Here is a 27,127-nt window from a genome sequence, read left to right on the forward strand (position 1 = left end):
CAGACTCTGCTAACCCGGAAGTAGTACCTTGGGTTAAGAATCTTGACCCAGGATGAGAACAGAAATCACACGGCGACAGCAGCGGAAGGCCCCATTAGCTAAAGTGGTACCTCAGGTTAAGAATGGTTTCCGGATAAGAACTGACCTCTGGAACGAATTAAGTTCTTAACCAGAGGTACCACTGTACTGTCAACCCATTCATTTATGTACATGACGCCTACGTCTGCATTTCTTCTTTCTGACAATGGCAAACTACATATGACATAGGCACACAAGCTGCTTTAAGCAATTTTATATAAAAACAATGTACCTTGCATAACATGATATAAATACTTGGTTTTGTTTTTCTACTTAAACAGGAGAGCCAAGTTGCTGAATTCTGCCTCTCTCATCTTTCTCTTGCAATAGCTTGATTTTTTCTTTAAGCAACTTAATTTCTTCTTGTTGTTGCATCACTTTCTGCTGAAGATTGTAAATAACCTAAAAACAAAACAGGAGACACAAGTATGGTATCTGAACAATGTACAAAGGTAATGCCATTACAATTTTAGTGAAAATGAATGTAGTTCCCAGCAGTAGTCACAATGCTAGTACAGCCTTCTCCATCTTGGTAACTAGATGTTGGGGACTACAGTTTCCATTAGCTCTAACCAGCATGGCCAACAGATGGTGGGAGTTGTAATAGCTCAAAACAGCCGAAGGCCACTGGGGCTGGAGAAGGCTCCGGGAACAGCTGGACATTAGCTTATCTGTGTCACTCTACAGTAAGGTAAAGGACCCCTGGATGGTTAAGTCCAGTCAAAGGTGACTATGGGATGCAGCACTCATCTCACTTCAGGCTGAGAAAACCAGCATTTGTCCGAAGAAAGCTTTCCGGGTCATGTGGCCAGCATGACTAAACTTCTGGCACAACACAACACCATGACGAGTACCAGACCACACAGAAACTCCATTTACCTTCCTGCTGCTGCAGCAGCAGCATCTATCCACTTGCAGTGGTATGCTTTCAAACTGCCAGGTTGGCAGCAGCTGGGACAGAGCAACGGGAGCTCACCCCATCCTGTTGATTTGAACCGCTGACCTTCCAATCAGCAAGCCCAAGAGGCTCAGTTGTTTAGACCACAGCGCCAGTAAGACTCAAAGAAAACTACTAATGCTCAGAGAAATAAACCAAGAATACTATAAGGTAGTAAAAATCATTTCAGTCCAAATTGTGATTTATTAAAGCAAACCCATGTTCTTTGTGAGTGAGAAGGGGTTTAAGGAACCTCCTTAAAACAGTGGACCCTCCGGATATGAATTACGAAAATTTCAGAAGAAAAGGTGCCACTTCTGTGCAGATGGAGCACTTCTGCTGATGTGCACGTGGCAAAACCCAGAAGTATACACTTCCGGGTTTGCCACGTTTGCAACCCGAAAGTTACATTACCCAAAGGTAACGTAACCCAAGGATCCACTGTACTATGACTAAAAGGACAAAGGATTTTAATACTATAAAACTGCTGTTTTACATTAAAAACTAATTTTTTTTAAAGTAATGAGATGCCAACGTTGGCTATATAGTACATGTTATCCTTTTGTGTAGTAACGTCAGGAAATAATCATCTACCTTCCTTAAATGTTAACCTTGCTAGGAGCAGTTTTGAATGGCCTGCACAATTCCTTTTTTGCAATACAGTGGTACCTTGGTTCCCGAATGGCTTAGTTGTCAAAGTAATCAGCTCCTGAACGCTGCAAACCCAGAAGTGTTCCAGTTTGCAAATGTTTTTTGGAAGCCCAATGTCCGACACGGCTTCCACAGCTTCCGAAAGAATGCAGGAAGCTCCTGTAGCCAACTGGAAGCCGCACTTTGGTTTTCAAACAGTTTCGGGAGTTGAACAGACTCCAATAATTTTATTATTTAAACCCTCCCCATCTGGCTGGGTTCCCCCATCCATTCTGGGCAGCTTGTTCCACCTCTGATGTTGGAGGCAGTATGCCTCTGAAATAACGAATGCTGGTAACCTGGGGAAAGTGCTTCCAGGACTCTCATGGGAATATGATTAGTTGTGGGACAGGAAGCTGGAGCAGGCGAGCCTTTAGCCTGACCCAAACAGCAAGTAAATCTCGAAGAATGAAGCTCACCCTGCAGATGTCTCCCTCATATCACGGAATGTAGAATCAGAAGGGGCCTTCTTTTACAAAGCCAATATATAGTAAAAACTTACATTTGCTGAATTATGGAAGAGTTCACTTTCAAGAAGTTGACCTGCACTTGGTCTGTGCGATGATACCGAACTGGTAAGCAGCTTAATGTATTTAGTTTGTATAGGCCACTTCCTGCTAAAGGAGAGGGGGATGTTGCCACGTCTTAAGCCCATCAAAACTTCAGTTCTTTCCATTTCTGTTCCAAATGGATGGAAGAGTTCTAACAGGATCACACCTAAGCTGTACATATCTGACTATTGGCAGAAAAGAGAAATATGAGCATTAGCACACAAAATAATTACGTTTTAAGAGAAATTATGAATGCATTACAAATGGCCTAAAATTGCATTCAGCGATACAGCTGTAAAAATATCAGAAAATAACCTAATGTTTCAAGAAGCTTGCCCAGAAACAAATGCCTTTTAAAAAACAGGTGTTGGTAATTTTCATGCAACCATACTTAATAAGCCATGAAATTTCAAACAAACATTGGAGTGCCATTATATTTTTGTCCACCATAAAAATCAGGCCACTTGACATACACGGTCCATTTTTACCTCATCTGTGGGCATAAATAATTGTTTGCAGCTGTTCTGTTCCCTCTCATCATTGCAAATAGAACTCTCTATTTTTACTTTTTGCATTTAGCTGTTTCCATTTTGAATGTTACACCACATGGCTCTAGTGCCTTCTTTTTGAACTGACTGACTTTGCTCCAGCTCCTGCCCATCAGCTTGCTTTTGTTAACACCCATCAATAATGCTCTTGAACATGTATGCCCAATTACTAAAACGGAGGTAAAGTGTTTAAATAAGTAAATAAGTAAGTAAGTAAGTAAGTAAGTAAGTAAGTAAGGGTTGAGTGGCTGTACCTTGAAGTCATAGTGAGAGCCTTGTAGCTGTTCAGGTGAGGCATACAGGCAAGTACCCACCCCAGAAGTATGTATTAGATCTATGCAACAAAAAAGACAAAGTTTAGAATTAATTCTTAGGATACCACACTGCCAATTTTTAAGTAAAGGCCAAACTGCTTTGAAATTACCATTTATCTTATTTGCATTTAGCAACTGGGTTGTATCTTCTTGTATAATATCTCTACAGGCCAGCCCAAAATCTCCTATTTTCACATGGTGGTCAGGTCCTTGTAGAAAGATATTTCTGGGCTGTGAAAACAGGATAATGTAAGCTGGTTATATATTTCACAAAATTTGAATATTTTATGCATGAAACCTTGCATTTCTCACTCATTCATTAATTACATTTAACCTAAGAACTAAGCTGTACTTGACGCAGAGTCCAAGCTTCTCATCTGCCTTTGTTTTTGGTCTGTCTCTAGAGATGAGTTGGCAGCAAAGGGACAGACAGACAGACAGACTACTGATCTGACATGCATTTATCAAAGATATAGCTGAGGCACTGGGCAGTTACCATAGCAACTGGCTTGGCTGACTTTGCACCTGCGTCAAACTCATCCATGGGGTGGTTTACGCTCTTGAAGGAAATTAACCCCTCATGTCCAGTTACTCCAATAGCCACATGAGAATGGGCCTTTTCAGTGCTGGGTGGTCTGTCTGTGGCATGTACTCCCAAGGGAAACACATTGGGTGCCATCACTACATTTAGGCACCAGGCTTTGGGGGGGGCTCTCGGACCTTTGGTATTTAAGCTTTCTACATTGTGCTAATCTTTTAGTGGGGTGGGTAGGTTTATTTTGCATTGTTCACAGTTTGTTTTACATCTATACGGTTTTAAATTCGTTGCATTTTATCTTGTTCAGTCGCTTTGAGAATTTTTACTTTTGTATTAAGTGACTGACAGCTGAAATAACAATTCCATGCAGGTGTAGGCCAGGATCGACAAACAGGTAAACAAGTTAAAACAGTTCAACGCATCATCGGAGATCTACAACCTCTTCTAGACAATGACAGTTCTCTTTCTCAAGCTCTGGGAGGAAGACCTTTCATTGCCTACAGACAGCCACCCAATCTTAAACAACTCCTCACCCACAGTAATACAGCAACCAGACTTAACATGGACACTGGTACCAGAGCCTGAAATAAACCCAGATGCCAACTTTGCTGCCACATACACCTGGACAACACCATTACTGGCCCCAACAACATCAAACATACCATCTCAGGACTATTTAATTGCTCATCTTCTAACATTCTGTATGCCATCAAATGCCAACAGTGCCCTTCAGCCCTCTATATTGGACAAACAGGCCAAACTCTATGCCAAAGGATAAATGGACATAAATCTGATATCAGGAATCACAAGACAGAGAAACCAGGTGGAGAACACTTCAGTCTCCCAGGACATTCTATACAAGATCTCAAAGTAGCTGTCTTATTACAAAAGAATTTCAGAAATAGACTGGAAAGAGAAGCTGCTGAATTGCAATTTATTACCAAACTTAAAACCATGGAGAGACCTGGTCTGAATAGAGACATTGGATTCTTATCTCATTATACATGATAAAGCTATTTTTAGCCATCTCACCCCTTGCTTTTTCACCCATTCCCACCACCCTTCTGAGTAATACCCTTCCCCACCCTCTCACTATATATATGGGTCTGGTGACTTCTGTTTCAGTGTATCTGAAGAAGTGTGCATGCACACGAAAGCTCATACCAATAACAAACTTAGTTGGTCTCTAAGGTGCTACTGGAAGGAATTTTTTAAAATTTTGTTTCAAAACAGGTAAACAGTCCAAAAAGGCAATACATATGCTTCTGCTGCGCAAACCCTCTGTTTCTTGCACAGCTTCTTTACAAACTAAGCTCAGCCCTCCCTCTGCCCACACGGAAGAGTCATGGTATCATCTGGCTGGTTCTAGAACCAGGCATTGTGCATAATCACAAAGGAACGATGGCTCAAGATTCCTTTGCATTTTCTCCAAACTAAGGGTTCTCAGCTACACATTTTCTCTTGCTAAACATGGGCAATCTGATTAGAGGTTCCTATGGAAAGAAACCACCCCATGAATTAGATGAAAGGCAGAAAATGCTATTTGACGCTGTAATGGACAACGATGGGGCTACACTTCAAAGTTTAATGTATTACCTCTTGGTCCACGAACCAACTATTTTCCGGGTAATCATATGTCTAAAATTACTTACTGTTCCATTATCAAGAATCCCCCCCCCCCCCCGTTTAAGATCAAACTACCTCACGCTGGTTCAGCCTCCATAAACTCAGGAAATTGGAAGCCAAGGCTGATGCCTTAACAGACATGCTTGATGATCAGCAATGATGCAATATCAAAAACCGTGCTTGCTTACAACTTGGCCTCCATTCACTTTTCCTGGGACAGGGTGATTTGTGAGAGAAGGTTCAGTGTTGGATGGGACGCATGCCATCCATGGCAAACTGGGTGCACGTGATCATATGGAACATATGGTCCCCTTGACAGTTTCTTAGGTTTCCAAATGTGTCCAGAGCCAAAAAAACCTCATATACGGTAACTGCTGTACCACACACTTATATTTCATAAGTCAGTGTTTCCCAACCGGTGTTCCGCGGCACACTAGTGTGCCGCGAGACGTTGCCTGGTGTGCCGTGGGAGGGCACACTCATTGAAAGCAAACAAGCATTATGGCGGCGGCGGCAGCAGCGGCAGCAACGACGGCAGAGGCAGCGCTTAGGCCCGGCCCACATCGCCTCGGCTCACAGGCTCCGGGCGCCGACGCCGCCCCCTCCTCCCGCCGCCAGGACGCGCGATTGGGTGGCGGGCGCTGGGCAGGCGGTGCTCCGCTGGCCCGGCTGAGGAGCGAGCGCAGGCGGAGGGGGCGGTCGGGGCGCCGCTGCGCCTTCCCGGGGCGCCCAGTCCGCGCGCGGCGGGAGGCAGCTCCACTGGAGCCACTTACCTCGGAGGAAACGGGCACGGGGAGCAGGGCAGTTGGAGGAGGGCTAGGCCTCGACCCTGCGGCGGGGCAGGGTTAGGCGCGCCTCAGGCCGGCATCCGTCGGGGTTTCGCCCGCCCAGCTTGGGCCTGGGACCCGGCTGCAAGAAGTGCACCGCCAGCATTTAAAAATCGCCCTGGGACAGCGGAGGACTTCTCCGCTGTCCCAGGGCGATTTAAAAGCCCCCGGGAAGGCAGGCAGGGGGGACAAAGACTTTTGCCCCCTGCCCGCCTTCAGAAGAGGTCCAGGACCTCTTCTGAAGGCTGGCGGGGGGTGAAAGTCTTTGCTCCCCCCTGCCTGCCTTCCCGGGAGAGCGGAGAAACGCAGCGTGTTTCTCCGCTGTCCCGGACAGCTTTTGAAGGCAGGCAGAGGGGAGCAAAGACTTTCGCCCCCCGCCCGCCTTCAGAAGAGGTCTAGGGCCTCTTCTGAAGGCGGGCGGGGGGCAAAGGTCTTTGCTCCCCCGTGCCTGCCTTCCCGGGAGAGCGGAAAGTCTTTGCTCCCCCCCTTCAAAAGCCGTCCGGGACAGAGGAGAAACGTGCTGCGTTTCTCCGCTCTCCCGGGAAGGCAGGCAGGGGGGAGCAAAGACTTTTGCCCCCCGCCAGCCTTCAGAAGACCTCTGGACCTCTTCTGAAGGCGGGCGGGGGAACAAAAGTCTTTGCTCCTCCCGCCTGCCTTCAAAAGCCGTCCAGGATAGCGGGAAGCGCTTCCCTGCTATCCCGGACTGCTTTTAAAATGCTGGCGGTGGGGAGCAAAGCCTTTCGGCTTTGCTCCCCCCGCCTGCCTTCAAAAGCTGTCCGGGACAGCGGAGAAACACGCTGCGTTTCTCCGCTCTCCCGGGAAGGCAGGCAGGGGGGAGCAAAGACTTTCACCCCCCGCCAGCCTTCAGAAGAGGTCCTGGACCTCTTCTGAAGGCGGGCGGGGGAACAAAAGTCTTTGCTCCCCCCGCCTGCCTTCAAAAGCCGTCCAGGATAGCGGGAAGCGCTTCCCTGCTATCCCGGACTGCTTTTAAAATGCTGGCGGTGGGGAGCAAAGCCTTTCGGCCCCCGCCGGCCTTCCTGGACCTCTTCTGAAGGCCGGAGGGGGGGGAAGGCTTTGCTCCCTACCGCCAGCATTTAAAAGAGGTCCCCGGAGATTTCCCTATAGGCTTTCTTCTTGCGAAGCAAGCCCATAGGGAAATTCATCTTGCGAAGTGCCTCAAAAAACGGAAAACCCTTTCGTCTTGCGGGTTTTCAGTCTTGCGAGGCATTCGTCTTGCGGGGCACCACTGTATATATAGTCAATATAGGCACAGAGTTAATTTTTTAAACATTTTCTAATGGTGGTGTGCCTCGAGATTTTTTTCATGAAACAAGTGTGCCTTTGCCCAAAAAAGGTTGGGAAACACTGTCATAAGTAAAGGAACAGACATTCTACATATAAGCCACTAGGTGACTCCCTCTGCAAAAATTGTTCTCCTGGCAAAATTTTAGTTTCCATTTTGTTTTCTGTTATGCCTGACACTATTTGGATAGTATTTGTTTTAAATATATTTTAATGGGGCAGGAAAACCTTAACAACCTTTAAACTGCTGACTAGAACTTCACCTAACCAATGAAAGTATGTGCTCTGCAGCAAGCCTGAAGAAAGTACATCGGTAGTTTTCACCAAAATTGTAAAGAATATGAGATTTCTTAATACCCAAGGGGGGAATTTTCATCACTTTTTAACTTGCTGTGACTATGGCAATTTTTACCAGGTCAGTTAGAAATTGGGCACTTTTTGTAGACCTCAGCAGGTAGTTCATGTATGCCGTTTGGCAAATGATATTTCTATAAGCTATAGAATTTTAAGGTTATATGACAGAACTTTGTTTTTGCTATGCTCCTTAAAATCTAAAAGACAACAGTGTTTGGATACTATAAGACCTTCATATAGAAAGTTCAACAGGCTATTTCTACAGATGCGGGACACAGATTCTATATTAATACACACAGAATATTAATGCCTTTGATTAGTTAAGGTGTTCCTCTGATTTCAGAAAATCACCGTATTTTGGTACTGATACTTAAAAGAACAGGCTGGCTGATAACAGTCTTTTACATATCTACTCAGAAGTAAGCCCCATTATGTTCAATAACCCAGGAATTCCAAAACTTACTAAGCCCCATTGAGTAGAACTGCATAGAACTGCAGTAAGATTGCAAGTCTAAGCACGCTTACTGAATTAGTGGACTTTTTTCAGTTTACAGCATGGGGCTACATGTTGAATGTAAAATGAGATTTGAGAATAAATATTATGCACTTCTTATAAAACTGGCCAACTTTTTAAATAATTACAGATTTATAAAAGCACCTCAAAAACTAGGCACTTGTGCAAGATACCTTATTGTAACAATCTCTGAACAGTTTTCCATGCATGCAAAATAAGTGTAGCTTTTCTTCCACAACATTTTAGTCATTGTATACGGTACTCTATAGAAGCACGCACCCTTTCAAATCAGAGTGGAAAGACAGTTTTAGGGCAGTTGTATATTGGGCCACATGCATCATAAATGCAATCTGATATAAGCCCTTCTGATAGGGCTAATAAAAATCCTTAGTTGTACTTCAAACATGCATAAAAGGGTTATCAGATAAACTTCGATACCTATTCTGGATCTCTCTCCTCTCCCTGCTCCCGGAACCAATATGGCAGCAAAAGTTCGGGAGGAAGCCACTTGGAAGATATATGAAAAGTACCTTTCAAATTGAACCTCCTGAAATAAGGTAATGCTTAACTATATATTATAGTTAGATAAGAGATCTGGGAATCCTTTGGTGGGCAGAAGAAAACCCTATATGCTTGGCCAAAGCTATTCAGCAGCAAGTCCAGAAAAGTAATGAGACGTTAGCCAGGTTTGGTTGGGTCATGCCAAGAAAAGCCAAATTGTCTAATTTCTCTGGAACGTCCTACACCAAAGAGACCATGGCCTCCAGGGTTCTGCCAGCCCTCTGCAGGCGCCCACAGCTGCCAATTCCTAACACCAGCCCTGCCCACTGCTAAGAGTCAAGCTTACACTCTTGTATGCCTTTCCAGCATTGCGCTAGTATTGCCACACGCTCCCCCGGCTCAGTAGATTAAGGGCCACACCAAGGGGTGGGGACTGCATATGGAAAACCTATCATGTGCATTAGAACAGCACCACCTCATTTGGAGTTGACTAGTGGACCCCCAAGTCCTTTGAAGGCCAACACAATGACAAAGAATCTCCTGTGTGTGGCACAATCTCCACTCCTTTAAATTAAGCGGCTTTGCTTTATAAAGCAAAGCACCTTGCAGTTGGGAATCCAGCGGGCTGTGGTGCTAGGGAGGACAGTAGCAGAGGGAAGCAAACCTTTAGTAGCCAAACCTTCAGGTTCAGCTCTGTGGTTGCTGCTAATCTAAGATGATCCATGATATGTGCCTTATCATACTTCTTGCATCCTCATACCCAAACAACATGTACTGATAAAGGTTGGGCAACACTGACTTTATGGTCTAGAAGAAAGAAGAAACGATAAGAAATATAGTTTTTGCTTGATTGTTGAAGGGTAATACTGGACAAATTCTTTAGAGGAAACCACCCAGCGGTTAATAAGGGTGGTGGCTGATGGAAGAGGAATTGTATGGAATCTTACCACCTATTACATCACTTCCCAAATACAGAACTGCAGGATGCCCCTTGAACGTGCATCAGAGAATTGCACAGTGCAATGAAGAAAACTACCCTCACGTCAAACCAGAGGAAGACTTCCAGGTGAATTCTGACGCAATCATTTACCATGGCCACAGCCTTCTACATTTAGCTGTAGCCAACAGATATCATCAAACTCTAATACACCTGCTGAAGAATGGAGCCAATATAAATGACAGGGATAGGTTAGGCCAAACTGCTCTTCACTTAGCTTCTGAAATCCTGGACCAGCAGGCAATTACCATGTTACTCCTCTGCGGAGCGAACGTCAATCTCGCAACTCCAGATACCAAAGAAACTCCGCTCCACTTTGCTGTCTGGTCTTCAGCCTGCAAGGCTGGCATAGTCTTAGCAGCAGGTGATAAGTGTGTTAAGCTACTGCTGTGCAATGGAGCAGATGTACACATGAAAGACTGGGAAGGGCAAGAAGTTATTCACAGCGCTTGCCGAAGTGGCAGAAGAGATATAATAAACCTCTTGCTTGATAATGACGCAGATGTTAACGCTTTAACACAGGAAGAGGAGTCTGCACTTTTCCTGTTTCTTGAAAAAGAGACCAATCTAAGGCAGGGAGATGTATTGAAGAGGTTGCTAAGCTTATCCTATCCTTTGAAATTAACAAACAGGGAAGGTCGTTTACCCAAAGCACTCAGCCATTCATGCTGTGGACTGCTGAAAGATATGCTCCTGAGAGTGTCTTCAGAGGTCTTGTCTTTGCAGGATATTTGCAAATTCAACATCAGGAAAGTATATCGAGGTAACATGAAATTCTGGCTAAGAGGAGTGATTCCAACCAGCTTGTGGCATTCCATATACATCAATCAAGAGTTCACCTATGCTTCAAAAATAAATTATTTTTGATTTACTGTGCAACACACATTTTGGAACGCTATCAGACAAGAAGAACTAAAAGAGGGCCCCGTAAAGCTTTCAGAAATAAGCTTGCTTGTTTAAATTAAATTAAATTTGAAGAAAAACTAGTGAGAAACTTTAATTTGGCTTTATCTTCTGAAGCATTACTAATTCTCTCGAGTGTTATTTGAATAACGTCCACTTAAACCAGTCTGTTAGGGTAAAAGATTTGTAAGAATAATGGGAGTGGATTTCTACATACAAAAAGTTCCACTTGTATGGCAGGGTTTCTTGGTCATTATTAAGATTCTGGTTATCATAACAATAGCTCCCTTGATGCAATGGAATCAGCTCCCAAAGCTCGGAATGAAATCACAAATGCAAAAGGATTCACCAGGTCAGGGCTATAGGCATCTCAGCTTTATTGTCCATTATTACTACTTCTTCTTCCTCCTCCTCCTTCCTCCCTCTACTTCCTTCTTCTGCCTTCTCCTCATTCTTGTCATCATCGCTATACTGCCTTTCCTCAAAGAAGCTCAAGATAGTGTATTTGTTTCTCCCCACTACACACACAATGTGATCCTCACAATAACCCTGTGAGGTAGGTCAGTTCAAAAGATAGTGGCTTCATTATAGCCTAGGATGATGGGAGCTGGAGTCCCAACAACTTCTGGGGGACCACACCTTGGTGCACAAAACTGTCTCACCTGGCACTGAAAAGACCACAAAGAACACAGTAAGTGAGCTTTACTGGTGTAGTTGTTCCATAACCAGGATGGCAACCACCAAGAAGGCCCTCTCCCTGGTAGCTACCCACCTTTTCCCCCAGTGGGGGTACCTGGAGCAGTGCCTCTGGAGAGATCTTAAGGTTCAGGTAGCTACATATGGAAGAAGTCGGTCTTTTGGGTAGCCTCATGACAAGCTGTTTAGGGCTTTAAAGGTTAAAATTGGGCCCAGAAATTGTACCAACTGTGCCCCAGCTGCAGAGATAATCCCCACCTCCTCCACAATTCCAAGCTCCGAGTGAGAATTTTACTTACTTTAATGTCCCGATGCATGACTCCCATACTGTGGATATAATACACCCCTTCAAGCAGTTCTTGGAAGATCTTTAATGTCCACTGCTTGTCCACATAGTGATAAGGACCTTTAAAAAAGGGGTGGGGAGTGAAGTATTTTATAAGTGACAGCATAATACATCCAGCTATTTCAACAAAGAAGTTAATATGAAAATACAGCATCTGAAGTGCTGGCTGGGGCTGATGGGAGGAATAGGCTAAAACATCTGGAGGATACTGGATTGGGGAAAACAGAACTAGAACAAAGGTCCATCTAGCTCTGACAGGTAGCAGTTCTCCAATATTCCAGGCAAAGGGTCTTCCCCAGCCCTACCTGCCAATGCCAGAGATTGAACTCTTGACCTCCTGCATGCAATGAACTACAGCACCTCTGCAACTATATGCAGGGGCCCACACATTTGTGGTGGCAACTTGCTACTGACCATTTCCGCCCTCCCAAGTTCTCTGTGCATGTCATATAGTGCTTGAGTCTTGGAGCTGGCAGATGAAGCCCCCCTCTCTGTCCCTCTGCTGCCGGCTCCAAAACTCCAGAGTGCAACGTGAAAAGCCATTCCTTTCAATGGGGATTTTCTTCGGTTGTGGTGTGTGCAGATGAGGCAAAACCTCAGCAGTACAAAGATGAGAATTCTCTTCTCCACATCCCAGCTAGACAGGGAGAAGGATCATGCGGGTTGAGCAGGAGCACCTGCCCATGGAAAATAGCTTTTCGGAAACCTGGCTTTAGGATTTACAAATAAGGAAGAAAACATTTGCCGCTTTCAAATGCAGACTAAGATTCATTGCCTTTATTGTTATGGAAATCAGCTTAAAAAACAACAGGCAAATACTAGAAGCACTTTTTACAGCTGCCCAGAGAATAATATTTATTTATATTTTAAGTCTATCTTAAAGGCAGGAAATCACGTTAACATTGAATCTCCCCCACCACTCTGCCTTCAAAAACAAAACTTACTGGAAGCATCCTCTGTTTTCAAACATACTTTGTTTCTGTCAGCAATCCAGTCCCACAATGAAATTTCACACAGCTGCATCTGTATGTGAAGCATTAGGTGATACTCTATCTGGGAAGAAAAATACAAACATTTCAGTGTGTTATACATACACATGCACCCACACACCACTTTATCAGATCATGTACAACTTCCAAAACATTTTTAAAAATAAAATTTTATTCATTCGTCCATCCATTTCCCCCAGTCTTTCCATCCTGAGGGGTGGAGCACCAGGGCTGTTACATTTTAGGTGAAAATGTGTGTTCATTTTCACCCCTTTTCAGCTCCCAAGAGTAGGAAAGGATTAAAAAAAAGTAAATATAAAACTAGGATGTGCATATTCAAGAATTAAGTCAGATGGGACATGTTTACAAACAGAATAAAGTAAACCAAGAAGGAGGCGGCCCAAAGAAAGAAGCTGCCAATCGTAGAATCGGAAAGCAAAATTCATCAGATATATCAACATTTATTTAATTCTGTAAGCCACCTCAATGATAAAAGGCAGTCTATAAACATTTTAATAAATAACAGGTCTTCCAATGCGACACTTCTGGTGTTGCAACATGCCCCTGTGGTTTGGCAGGTCCTATCCTATGGAACTCCCTGCTGGTAGAGGTTTGGCAGAAGTCATCCCTGCTCACTTTCAGACACCTTCAGAAAACAGTATTATTCAGACAGATCTTCTGAACTTAAGTATGTTTAAGAGGAACCCGTATTTACCTGACACTGATGCTGCACAGATATCCCCTTCTGGGAGTATTCTTCTTCAGTACAAGAATCATTTGTACTAACACTGCCAAGGCTAGCATGATTGCAAGGGGATACAATTGATGGATGATTTTCATTATCGCTTGATCCATTGACTGTGTTATTCATGCAGCTGCTCTCGGGCAATTCAACAGGTAGCGCACATGCATCCATTTTATTTCCTTTACGGTCTCTGCCACCGGAAGATTCAGCAAAGACAATGGAACTGCTGTCTTCCATATCTTGAATGCTGTACTGATCTCTGCAAGAAATGTAAGGAGAGAGACAAAGAACTGTGAGCGGGAGAGAAAATGCCTGCTACTGCTGTTCCTCAAACGCTGTGCCAGAGTTTGCATTGGTTAACAAGGTTAAAGGTAAAGGTAAAGGGACCCCTGACCATTAGGTCCAGTTGTGACCGACTCTGGAGTTGTGGTGCTCATCTCGCTTTATTGGCCGAGGGAGCCGACGTACATGTGGCCAGCATGACTAAGCCGCTTCTGGCGAACCAGAGCAGCTCATGGAAACGCCGTCTGCCTTCCCGCCAGAGAAGGCACTTTATCTACTTGCACTTTGACGTGCTTTCGAACTGCTAGGTTGGCAGGAGCAGGGACCGAGCAACAGGAGCTCACCCCGCCGTGGGGATTTGAACCACCGACCTTCTGATCGGCAAGTCCTAGGCTCTGTGGTTTAACCCACAGCGCCACCCACATCCCAAGTTAACAAGGTTAACATAGTGTAATTAACAGGGCCTGCTGTCCCCTCTCACTCTTCTGCATCAGACCACCCTTCTCCAGGAAATCTCCTGACAGCTGGGGGTGAGAAGGAGAATGGAGTTGTGTGCAGCAGGGCATGGCAGACTGGAGGAGCAAACAGCGGCACTCCACACTCAAACCTTTTGCTGCAGGACCCACTTCTAGAGTTCGAAAGCAGTTCCCCTGCTTCCGCTTGCACAAACATTCATATAAATAAAACATGTGAAATTAAAATGTTTCGTTTGGATGAACAAGCTGTTAGCTGCTGCACTATAGCAGGTAGGAATGGAATCGCTAGCTGCAAAATGTCAATCTTGCTCCCACCAAACATGCAGCCTTTTCCATGCTTGGGCTCTAGAAGTGGTCTGTGGCTTTTATAGGCACAGACTCATATGTAGGATTTCACAGAGACCATGAAATAGAAAACCTCTGCTCTCCCCTCCAGCAAGTTTTAAAATAACTAGTCATGGAAATATTTTTCAGCAATCAAGAACAAGGTGAAGCAGTATTGTTTTTCAACCTGACAAAAGGAATAGCAATGGTAAAGATATATTTTTATATTACTTGATTTAAGAAAAGATCCTTGCCATAGATTAAGACAACATCCTGCTATATTTTTGGCTTTTATTTGAAAAAGACCAAAAGAGATTGTTCTTACTGATACATAGGATACATACTCGGAACTTCTCTGCCCAGAAGACATTTTGAGGGATAGTAAATTCAAAGTTGTCTCACCTACAAGTTGGATGAAGAGAAACACAACATTTTACTACGACAGACTGACTGTACCATTGGATTATAGTAAAATTATACCTCTTAGTTGCCTACTTTATAAACATGTAGGTGGTTTAAAATCTCAATAGTTAATAAGATCAGATACTATATTTATGAATGCAAAAACCTATAAAAAACAACCCCACACACAATTTTTATATCTTCAAATCATTTATGGGACCAGAACAGCACACGGCTTTCCCAAAATCGATACACCATGGAATTGTGCTACAATATATTTATTGCTTTTGTTTTAACCTTTCCCGCACCAGAGCTGTCTTTTTTTTTTAATGCCACGCTAGGGACTGGGGAAATTTCAGAAAGCTGTTTATTATGATCCCAAAATATTTCTCTGGGTAGCAACAGCCAGTTTAGGATGTGCGGTGTGTTATGTACGACAGAGAGAAGCCACAGAAGTAATGCTGTACTCCCCTTTTGGGCTTGCTGGTTGAACGTGTTCCATCCAAGCAGTGTGATATCCCACAATATTAGGGTGCTGCAACCCAGCCAACACTTTAACTTCCCGCAACACCTACAAAAAAAACAAGAAGGAATGCATCCTGTTCTTATTATTGGTAAGCCATTGTTTACCAGAATTTTGAGAACTGAGGAACACTTTTCCTGAAATAAAACTGGAGGTGCACATCATTCTTATATCCCCCCCCCAAAAAAAACCCCAAAGGGTGCTATTCTTGTGATAAGGGGTTCTGTGTCAGTGGCACGGCACAGTATTAGCATGCAGAAGGCCCCAGGTTCAGTCCTCCAGGCAGATGTTTGGGAACCACTGTGCTAAACCATCCAGCTGTTAGCAGCTTCATTAGTTGTCTGCAAAGTATTCTGCAAGGAGAGGACTTTGCACTCTTATTTAAGCCTTTCAGATACTAGCAAAAGTCAATTAAGGATTGGGCAGAAAGTAACAGGAAAGACCTCAGCCTGAGCTCTGCAGAAGTGCTGCCAGTCAAAAGCAGAGAATACTGGGCTAAGTGGCTAAATTTAACCTGCACTGAAAAGGCTAGCTATGATCCATTCTTATACCATTTGCTTTTAGAGCAGGGATGGGGAACTGCCGCCCTCCGGATGTTACAATAGATAGATAAATAGATAGATAGATAGATAGATAGATAGATAGATCACCTAAATTCTGTATCTTGTGGACCATTGTTCATCTACATAAACAGTAGCTGATTACAGAATCATTCGAATTATACAGCAACAGTTTTTGGTTTTTTCTGTCTTTTCTGTTCCTTTCACTATCCTGGCATAATCCCTTTCCATTAACATTAAATATCAGATCTTGAAACCAATTACACTGAGTCATGAATTTCCACAGGCCAAACAAAACACATGAACAGATGTAAAATAAGTGCATACCTTCATACAATCTATTTTGGTAGCCTTCTTGATAAGAATTTTCTTAATTGCGTAGAACTGACCGTCTAGCTTGTTTCGGACCTGAAAGCAGATACAGCAGAGTTCAGCTCAGAGATGGCCAAATGACAACTGGCAGGCAACATTCTTTTATCTGGTCACTCACAACATTAACAATTGTGCAGTAAACTCCCTTCCGTCTCAGTCCCAGCAGCCACTATGGAGAAATTACCTTAATGCTTTAGATTAAAGCATGCCCTGTGGGTATGAGCTTAAACTGTAATGTAAAAGATTTCCCAAGTCTGTTTTAATGCCATGTAGACAACTGCACACAAGACTTAACATCTGTACATGCATTTGTCCTGGAATACAATGATTTATGCTCGGTAATGGTTTTTAACATTTTCAGAAATTTTGTTTTTAAAAAAGAAAATAGTATTGAACACAGTGTTCCCCATGTACACATATAAACCACCCAGTTCAGGCACCCAGCTCAGGCAGAGGGAAAGATTAACAGGTGGTTGCAGCTTAAAACTAGGGTCAGCAAGAGCAGAGGTTTATCAGCTACCTGACCTTCACATTGTGACTGTTGGCTACTCATGTATACTCCTCCTCCAATTACAGTCCAATAATAGCCTCATTATAATAATACAATAATTAATACCAATCATTGAATACCGAATTATATAATTTAGTTAAAGTGGTCCCCCGCATGCTAGATTTGATGGTTTCGCTATTTTCTTTTTTTCTGCGTTCCAAAATCTTATTAGTTTCAATTACATTCCAGTCATAATAATAATCCCTTATACAACAACTGCATATTAATAGCTTCTATTTGTGTTGACACATTAAATGATTTATAAAACTGCAAGTGAGGAACTCAAACTATATCCTGTGTGTGGCAATTATTCTGTCCATGGTGTTTCTTCTTGTCCTAGTAAGATGTTATGTCTTTCTTTCTCCCAATTGTTGCTGTTATCTATCATGCCTTGGGCCAGGGGTTGGCAAGGTTTACCGGCCATGGGCCGGATCACTCCCAAGGAGATCATCCATGGGCCAGACTGGCACAGTGCAATGCCAGAAATCGTATCTGCGCATGTCCGCAGAGCCAGAAATTGCTTCTGCGCATGCCCAGATGCCAAAAATTGCGCCTGCACAGAAGCAATTTTCGGCGTCTGGACATGCGCAAACACGATTTCCAGTATCTGCGCGTGCGCAGACGCAATTTTTGGTGCTTCTCAGCAAGTCCCTGCGCCGCACTGCATTGATTTAGCGCAGCGCGCGGGGGACTCACCGAGCGGGCGGCTCGTTTCAGGGGTGGCTCATGGGCCAGTAAAACGGTCTTCGTGGGCCGCATCCAGCCCATGGGCCGCACACTGCCTACCCCTGCCTTGGGCGGAGCTGATATCCCAGTGTTGTTCTAGAAATTTCTCCATCACTCTGTCCCGTGCTTCATTGTTTTGCTCCGAGAACTTTAAAAACAGCTGCAAAAGTCACTCTGACCCAGTAAATAAACTGTTGTCACAATTTTTCATCTCAGCTTGGGAAGAAGAGTGGTCTGTCAAACTGCAGATGGCTCAATAAAGAACCTTATCAGTTCCTTAGCAGCTCACAGACTCCTTTCATTCTTCCTTCCAGCTTAAGATATATGAACAATTATACTTCCAATTAAATTAAATTCCAAGTCCTCTTAGCGTCATTTAGTTCACTTTGTAGATAATAAAGGATGGGGGAAAGTCATCTCGTAAACCTTCTCCAAAATATTGTTTCCCTCCCCTTTTCATTTTTTTTTTACACACACAGTTCCGTTTGATGTTATATTCTATATTTATAATCCAATTTTTCCCATCCTTGCTTGTACAAATATAATTTGAACTAAGATTCAGAGGAGGGTTGCCGAATCATAAATGTAGAGAAGAAAACTTTAAATAAAGAAACCGTAGGCTCCCCCCCCACCGTCATTCGCACCAAATGAGTTCAAACCTTAAAGTCCTTACGGTTGGTTTGTTCCACAGTTTGTGATCTCATCTCTTCTAGCACGCGCCAGTATTTTAGTCCAATTAAGCTCTAATAAACAGGAGAACCTCTGCTTTAGAAAACTCCATCCATCCTGGACTCCCTTCTCTTTGAGTATTTCTTATTATGGAAGCTCACCCAGTAATATAAACCGTTACTACAAAGTTGTTAAAACAAAAAATAAATAATACCTTGTATACAGTGCCGTACCCTCCTTTTCCTAGCCTTGTCATCTCATCAAATTCATTGATATAGCGAGAAGTCTGTGCTTCAAAGATAATTTCATTTTCCCTAGTTTTTAAAAAGATGGGCATCACTGGTTGTAGCAACAAAATACATCACAAAATAAAAAGGTATTAGAATCACCAACAATGTAACTTTCCTTCATGGGCAGAAAAATAATGGGGGACATGCATTTTTAGCATTCAAATGGTAGGATTTAAGTGGTTTAGAGTACCTTCCTGTCCTCCCATGCTTTCAGTCACACTGTCCAAGGATACTTTTCATTTATAAAAATGTTAGAAGATATTAATCAGCTTCATGTAGTTTTGATTCAAAGACGAATATATAAGGTACTACAAAAATATGAAGTGATGCTACTATATATTCATTTTGAGGTTCCTTCTCCATCCAGACAAATTTTGTGACACTGAAGGAACACAAATCTCTATCACTCAAATCCATAGTGACATAATTTGCTATTCTCAGACACCTTTTTATACACATTCTTTTTTTAAAAAAGAAAGGATTTGTCATAGTTGTCAGACCAGCCTTAACCAAGCTGGTTCCCTCCAGATGTTGTGGACCACAACTCTCATAAGATCCAGCCAGCATGGTTAGGGATGGAGGAAGTTGTAGTTCGAAATATTTGGAGCACTGAGCTGGGGGAAGGCTGATTGCAGTAGACACTTGGGGCAGAAAACAAGCAAGTCAGGTTTCCTAACTATGGTACAATTCCCCCTATTTTTGATGAAAAATACCAGTGTAAGCAAGAAAGGGGGAGGATCAAACCATGCTTTCATGGTTTCATAATTCCAGTTGGTTCTCAAAAGCATAGTTCCAACAATACTAGAGTTTCATGGGAAACTCTAGATATTGTTTTAAAACTTCCACTTTCAGTATCGAATCTCCTGTTTTGATTTTTTTAAACACTTCTAATAATAAACATTTTATATTTGTAATACTGAGGACTCTGGCAGAGAGAGTAAATGAACACATTTACTGCGAAGTAAGCGGGTGGCGCTGTGGGTAAAACCTCAGTGCCTAGGGCTTGCCGATCACATAGTCGGCAGTTCGAATCCCCGCTGCGGGGTGAGCTCCCGTCTTTCGGTCCCAGCTCCTGCCCACCTAGCAGTTCGAAAGCACCCCTAAGTGCAAGTAGATAAATAGGTACCGCTTTATAGCGGGAAGGTAAACGGCGTTTCCGTGTGCTGCGCTGGTGCTGGCTCGCCAGAGCAGCTTCGTCACGCTGGCCACGTGACCCGGAAGTGTCTCCGGACAGCGCTGGCCCCCGGCCTCTTAAGTGAGATGGGCGCACAACCCTAGAGTCGGACACGACTGGCCCACAAGTGCAGGGGTACCTTTACCTTTACCTAAGCCCCACTGAGCTCAGTGAAACTTACTTTGGAGTTAATGTGTTACTTGCCCAACAAGCAATTTTAAACATTCGTTGAAACACTTTGAACACATACCTGTTTGTGTAAGAATCACTCTTCCCGAATTCCTACAAAAATAAAAAAACACATACACAATGAGGAGGGGCTCCTGCAGCAGTTTCTTTGAAGGCTGAATTAATTTATTTTAACTTTCATATGGATTTCCTGCAGACTTTCTTGGCAGAGGTAAAGCAAAAATCTTTACTTTTCTAACTTGAAATTTGGCTGCTAAGACAGCCTTTGCTAATTTGGTGTCTTCCAGCTCCGATCAGCCTGAGCCAACAGTTGTGCAATGGCCACACTAGAAGAAAGACTTTGACTGTTCTGTGACGTGTAGGGACACATTTGGCTGCCACTGTTTATATGTCAGTGTGTCACTCAGATCCTTAACCAAATTTGTGAACTCCTGGCAAGTACTTTAACATATGTCCATACTAGACCAGAAACTATGGTTTGGCATGATATTTAAATTTTAAAAATGCTGTTTGGGATCAGTAATAGGGAAAATAAAAGCAGACAAACTGTGCTGAACTGCGGTATGGGTTTTTTTAGGCTCAAACCCTGGTTTAGATTATACACTATAGTTAGCACAACCCATGGTCTAGCACAATGACCAAACAGGCTGCAATCTATTTTTATCCTTCCATGAAACACTATAGTCCTTTTAAAAAAAGATTTGTTGACACATGGAGAAGAATAGATCTCACTACACCAACCTCACCATGCTCCTAATGATGTGATCTCCGGATTATTATTAAACACTTATAAAGTACCTATACATACATTAAAAGATAATGTAGTCCATGCCCTTGTAAAGGAGTATGAACAAAGAGGAGAGCACTGGAGTAGAATTCTCTGGTCTGCATAAGAATCACAAAAAGAAACCAAAGATCTGAAGTCCTATACTCTTCCCCATGTACTTTTTATGCTAATCATGGGAACTGAGAAGCAGAGAAATGGAATAAAGTTTGAAGTAAGCTTACCTCATTGAGTATTTGTTGGTTGGCTGCTTTCATCAATTCAGTAATGGCTCGATTGTGCTGCAGGCGCAAACTACTGAATTCTTCGCGGACAGCAAAATCAGATAGCAAGTGCATTCCAGTAAATGTCTTACACAGTACTGTACAAAAGGAGGGAAAATATTTGAAAAGAAATCAAACATTTGAACTTTACACAACACTCAGATTATTAAAAACAGCTCATGGCCTAGCTTTGCTTAAATTGCACTGACAGCTGATGCTACCTACAAGGAAATGATCTTTGCAATCTGAAACATTTTGACACTCAACAAAAATGTTTCAGCCAAACTATGGAACCATCTTTTTATAATTAAGTATTAGAATACACTTTTAAAATAAAAGGTCTCCAGAAACCGCCCCAATTCAAAAGCTGTGGGGTTGGATGTTTGTTTGTTTGTTTGTTTGTATTTTAATGCCAGGCTTGGACTGTGGTGAGTTTCAGCATTCCTCTCTGAACACTCTTGTTGTTCAAATGTAACCATGGGGTGGAGCTTCCAGGAGGTTGATTATCTCAAAGAAAAACCCCTCCTGCCCTACCCAAATCAAACAGGATCTAATAATCAGTCTGAATAGCAGATGGTTTGTGGGTGGGTGGAAATGTGGGTGGCATGGAAATGTGTGCCTGTCCGTATTTAATATATGCATTCCTGTATTTAATAAATGCTGTGCATTTTGTAGTTATTCTTTGGGATTTTAATGGTATTTTAAAATTGCTTTAGTGTTTTATTAATACCTTACACCATGTCAGGTATCCACTTGCGCATGTTAACATGCTGCAGTTATACCTCTAGCATTAAGCTCTGGATTAGCTTTTACATTCAAAATGACACATAAAATTCAGCCTTCATAGAATTATAGACTTTTAGAGTTGGAAGGGACGACAAGGGTCATCTAGTCTAACCCCCTACAATGCAGGAACGTTTTGCCCAATGTGGGGTTCAAACCCAAAACCCTGAGATTAAGAGTCATGCTCTACCAACTGAGCTGTCCCAATGTGAACTAAATGAACTACTATGGCTGATTTTTTTGATTTTTTTTACAATACGTCCATTTCAAGAGCAACATGAGAACTTTGAACTTGTTAAGTGATCTAAGACTTTGAACTGGCAGCTAAAATTGTTTACTTTCCTACTGGATGGAGCAAAGATAATAACAACACAACAGAATAGTTAAAGATTAAGTTGAAATTCAGATAAGTTGAGGCTGCACCACCGATAAAAGATGTATGGTGAGCTGAAAGCTTATTGATGTTTATTTGTAAGTAGGACCCGATGTGTTCAATGAGGTTTACGACCCTTGAAGTACTTACAGGGTTAGGGTTATAGGACTGCAACCTTAATGTGCTCAAATTATTATTAGCTACATTCTTATTTAATATATTTATATAATATAATAAATTCAGACAAAATAATGCAATTCTTCAGCTGCTGGAACTGACAACCACCACTCTACCATGCAAGAGTAAGTCAAGCTCTTACTAACATTGAAACAAACGTCTTGAACGTGCTGGATCTTGTGCATACACATGGCAAAGATGCTCTAGCAGTGAAACGAGCAGGAGCTGGTTCGCAAACGAAGTTGTAATGTTCATTAACTTTTGAGAACCGTTTGCACCTCGAAGCTCTGCAGGCCAATCAGAATCTGAAATAGACAAGGCAAAAATTAAAGCTGAAAGGCAGGCTTGCTGACCAGCACCTTTTCTCATGAGCAGTTGAAAACACTGTGGAATTAAACGGCAATTTATGTAATATTCCTATTCTAAGAAATATCAAAGCTGGAATGTTTTACAGTGTTATTGAGACCACATATTTCCCAGGTAAAAGGCAGGACCAACCCAACAAATTCTATCTGCAGAAGCCCTGCGCAAGGGTTTCCACTGTGCAACAGGGCTTTCACTCCCTGCTGCCCTCCCTGAATTTGGCTCTGGAGGAGTTGGAAAAACCTCCTCCTGAACAGCATATGGGGTAGGGATAGTTCCATCTAGCAGGCTGATATGCAAATGTCTTTAAGGGTGTGTGTGGGTGTGGGTGTTTTAAACAATCAAGCAATGTAACATTTGATGAAATAATATCATTAAAAATAAACTATTCTCATGAGTTGGTGAAAGGTTAGTCTGGATGATATCCACATGTCCCTTCCAGGCCTGTGATTCTGCATCAAGTGAGGTTTAGACTCTAGAAGAAGCTGTTGAACCGGTCAGACCAATTTCTTTGAAAGGCAATGACCTTAGCTGGTCTGTTAAGCACTGACATTTACATGCCCAAAAAGACTGTTGCCATAGAGACAAATGGGTGGGCCTTTCCCCACCTCCCCTGGCCTGATGCCACCCCATCTCAGGATGCAGAACATATAAGGAGGCTGCTTTTAAGTTAGCGTAAGTTTGGAATGATAAAGAACATGGTTTGCATCAGTATAATAAAAAGGGCAGCTGATGCAGTTATAGAGTACCCAGAGGCCCTAAAGAGAAAGTCACAAGACAGATCAGTAGGAATGATGAAACTGCCCCCTAACTCTGCCTCAAGGTGAAGAAGAATGATGTAACTATATAACTGTTTAGTCATGCACATTCTTCCATCCTAACACAAAAACTGCTAAATACGGTAATCCAGCTTCTCTAACTAACGGGGGGGGGGCACCCTATGGTTCTCGAGATGTTATTGAGCTCCCAATTCTCATCAACCCCAGCCAGCAAGGCCAATGGTCAGGGATTATGGAAATTGTAGTCCGACAAAATCTGGTAGGCCACAGCTACCCCATTCTTGGTTTATAAGGTTAACATTTCTGAAACGGGGCTGGGGGGTGGAACTCAACCCAAGGGCAGGTAGGAGACTATGTCAAAATATGTTGTTTAACCAGAAACAGTGAGAGCAGCAAAACTAAAATGATTCAAAAGCCCTATGATCTGGATGTCTCCTGCATGTTATGACATGTACAGTCCCGGCTAGATTGTTTTAGTTGCATAACTCTCGGTATATTATTGTCTTCCATGCCGTTAAAATAATTCCAGCAGCTAGTCTCCTGTGAGGGCACAAATAATCCCCCTTCCTTGCCCACTGTTTTCCTGCAGTGCAAAGCAGTAGAATCTATTCTATTCTATCCATTAATTATTCTAAAGCCTCGTTTACCAAGCCTTATCCCAAAGCAAACACAAATATTGACAGAATTTATACATACGGCAAATTCATGTGTTGTTTTCAAACCTGATCCCTTTCAGGTAGGGTGGGTGGATATTGGCACATTTTCCAGCAGAGCAATTTTTGAATAGATAAAGCCCTTGTCCACAGTGACGTGGCTCAGTAAACGCTTTACCACTTGTGATCTGAGTTTATTGGGACATAAACCTTCCCTTTCACCTTTGCTTGATGGCAAGTCCTGTGAATTTCAGTGTGGAGTTACTCCCAAGCACACATGCACTGGGACAGGCCAGTAACAGCAGGATCCTAAGCATGTCAACTCCGAAGTCCTATTGAATTTGATGGCGCTTACTCCCAGCTAAGTTGGAGTAGCATTGCAGCCCAAGGTTATGTACACAGCATACAATTTACAACACACGGCCCCGCTACGAAACCTGGGAACTATGGTTTGTTAGCAGTGCTGGGAATTGTAGCTCAGGGGGGAGTAAACTACAGTTCCCATTAACCCCCCCCCCTTTAAAAGTATGGTGTATACACAGCCTAAGCTTCTATTGCCAACAGGAACTGACAAAAATGGAATTCACACCTCCAATTAGATTTTATTATTACAGGTCTTGAAAAGCAAATTGTCCTTTATGGGGTATAATTATTAGCCTCTGTCTCTCCCTCCTTCCCCATAGGTTGGCTCCCTTGTGTCAAATTTTATACTGTCCCTTGAGGCAGAGACCTGCCTCTCTCTTTTTTGTTCTCTCTAGCACAATATATAATAAATAATAATAACGGCTCCACAATCCGCAGCACTTGCCTGGGAGCAAGTCCCACTAGTCCTTACTTCTGAGGAGACACCATAGCTGGGAACTTAACCTCTCCTAAGCGTCGCACCCAACGCAGAGCAGCCACAGCGAAGTCCATGGACCCCGAGGCAAGCCGTGCCCCGTCATTTCAACGGGTCTACTCTTGAGTAGGGCTAGCATGACGGGGCTCAGCTTGCACACGTTTCCCCCCTACCGTGCAAGAGGGGAGTCCTTCCCTCCCCCCCCCCCACCGCGCTTCCTTCCCTCTCGAAACCATTACAGTGGTACCTCGGGTTAAGAACTTAATTCGTTCTGGAGGTCTGTTCTTAACCTGAAACTGTTTTTAACCTGAGGTACCACTTTAACTAACTGCCGTCGCCATGCGATTTCTGTTCTCATCCTGAAGCAAAGTCCTTAACCCGAGGTACTATTTCTGGGTTAGCGGAGTCCGTAACCTGAAGCGTCTGTAACCCGAGCTACCACTGTATTTGCACCCCCTTGGGTAACGCACCGTCGAAGGGCAGCTCCGTCCCTCCATCGCTGTCCTGTGGGAACGCGATGGCTGCGGGAGGCGTCGGCGAAGCCTCCTCAACCCGCCACGGCCGCCGTTGCCGCTGCCCGGAGGAGCCGGCGTCGTCCTCTCGCCACATGGCTGCTTTGCTCCCAGCCGAGGCCCTTCTTCCCACCCCCACCTTGGAGGGCCTGAAGGCGCAGCGCGCTGAGGGAAAGAAGGCGGGGACGGAGCCCGGCCTCCCTCGCTAGGCCGGAGTCTCCTGACATGCAAGCTCGGCCGCCCCGCCGGCGCCCCCTGGCTCTGCCCGGGGACAGGAAAAAAGCGCGGCCGCTCTCGAGCGAAAGAGGGCGAGCCCGGACGGGTCTCCTCAGTGTGCAAGTCGCGCACTGAGCCCCCATAATGATGCCCAGGTAAGGGGGTGGGGTATTAGGATGGCAGCCACAGAGCACAACCCGATGCTGCCAGGCGTGTTTACTCGGAAGGAAGCCGCCATAGGTTTTAATGGGGCTGACACCCAGCAGCGGCGTAGCGTGGGTTGTCAGCACCCGGGGCAAGGCAAGTAATTTGCGCCCCCTAACCCGGGGCAAGGCAAGTAATTTGCGCCCCTAACCCCTAACCTGCCGCCGCTGCCAGCTTCTTCTTGCTGCTGCCTGGGCTGGGGTATTTACAGTAAGGTAGCCACGGCGGTGGCGGTGGCGGCGGGTCCGTGTCAGGTGATCTGAGGCGAGTTGCCACTGGCGCTGCCGCCCAAACGACGCCACTTGCCCGGAGGAGGAGGAGGGCAGAGAGGCGAGGAAAATGCAACATGGCCCAGCAGCTGCAGCAGCGGCGGCAGCGGCGGGGCTGTGAGGAGGGGCTGCCTGGCATGCCCTCCGCGGCCCTGATGCGCGGGGACCACAGCGAGCGCTGAGAGCCGCTGCCTGCCAGACGCCTTCAGCCCAGACCCGCGCACGTGAGACATGGGACTCTGCTACAGCCTGCGCCCGCTCTTCGGCGACTCCGGAGGCGGCGAGCGCGCCCCCCAGATGTTGCGCCCAGTGCGGCCGGCCCCCCCCCTGCACCCCCCATGCTACGCCACTGACACCCAGCACTTTCCACAAGACCCTTGGGGCTTTTCTGCAGCGAGGAAGGATCAAGGCAAGATAGGGTTAGCATTGCTGCCCAGGCATTGCAATTGCTTGTTACTACTATTCCACCTTCCCTCCGAGGAGCTCAAGGTGGTGTGTGCAGTTCTCCCTGTTTTACCCTCACACAACAACCCTGTGAGGTAGGCGAGTGACTGGCCTGAGGTCACCCACTTCATGGCTGAGTGGGGATTTGAACCCTGGTCTGCCAACACTCTAACCACTACAGTACTTCACACTGGTTGTTACTATCACTATAATAACCTTAATTATGGCCTTTATGGCTGTTGTTGGTCTTATGATGACCTTGATGGTGATGATTTAGGGGTTTTTTTTAGTTGTTATTGTTATTATTATTAAAAAGGTAAAGGTTAAGGACCCCTGACAGTTAAGTCCAGTCGTGAACGACTCGGGTTGCGGCACTCATCTCGCTTTACTGGCCGAGGGAGCCAACATTTGTCTGCAGACAGTTTTTCTGAGTCATGTGGCCAGCATGACTAAGCTGCTTCTGGCAAAACCAGAGC

At 44.2% G+C, this 27,127-nt stretch overlaps 2 protein-coding genes across 3 annotated transcripts; one reads left to right on the plus strand and one right to left on the minus strand.

The window, feature by feature from the left end:
• Positions 1-277: 277 nt before the first annotated feature.
• On the minus strand, positions 278-25,876 carry EIF2AK1 (eukaryotic translation initiation factor 2 alpha kinase 1). Of its 2 annotated transcripts, none has more exons than XM_081839756.1 (15): positions 25,477-25,876; positions 22,520-22,678; positions 21,002-21,138; positions 20,055-20,086; positions 18,555-18,654; positions 16,351-16,431; positions 15,411-15,511; positions 14,879-14,939; positions 13,427-13,708; positions 12,667-12,775; positions 11,676-11,782; positions 3,229-3,349; positions 3,059-3,138; positions 2,208-2,441; positions 278-480 (listed from the first exon to the last, which is right to left on the minus strand). In XM_081839756.1, exons 1-15 carry the CDS (start codon positions 25,613-25,615, stop codon positions 352-354), a joined length of 1,872 nt encoding a protein of 623 aa, XP_081695882.1. In that variant the 5' UTR covers positions 25,616-25,876; the 3' UTR covers positions 278-351. The 2 variants fall into 2 exon arrangements, with proteins under 2 accessions (XP_081695882.1, XP_081695881.1); XM_081839755.1 differs by having other exon boundaries at positions 13,427-13,715; positions 14,883-14,939; positions 25,477-25,875.
• On the plus strand, positions 4,929-10,763 carry ANKRD61 (ankyrin repeat domain 61). Its single transcript, XM_081839970.1, has 3 exons — positions 4,929-5,282; positions 8,766-8,836; positions 9,756-10,763. Exons 1-3 carry the CDS (start codon positions 5,127-5,129, stop codon positions 10,642-10,644), a joined length of 1,116 nt encoding a protein of 371 aa, XP_081696096.1. The 5' UTR covers positions 4,929-5,126; the 3' UTR covers positions 10,645-10,763.
• Positions 25,877-27,127: the final 1,251 nt, after the last annotated feature.

The sequence above is a fragment of the Podarcis erhardii genome (assembly GCF_964252035.2).
Source record: "Podarcis erhardii genome assembly, chromosome: 14".
NCBI lineage: Eukaryota > Metazoa > Chordata > Lepidosauria > Squamata > Lacertidae > Podarcis > Podarcis erhardii.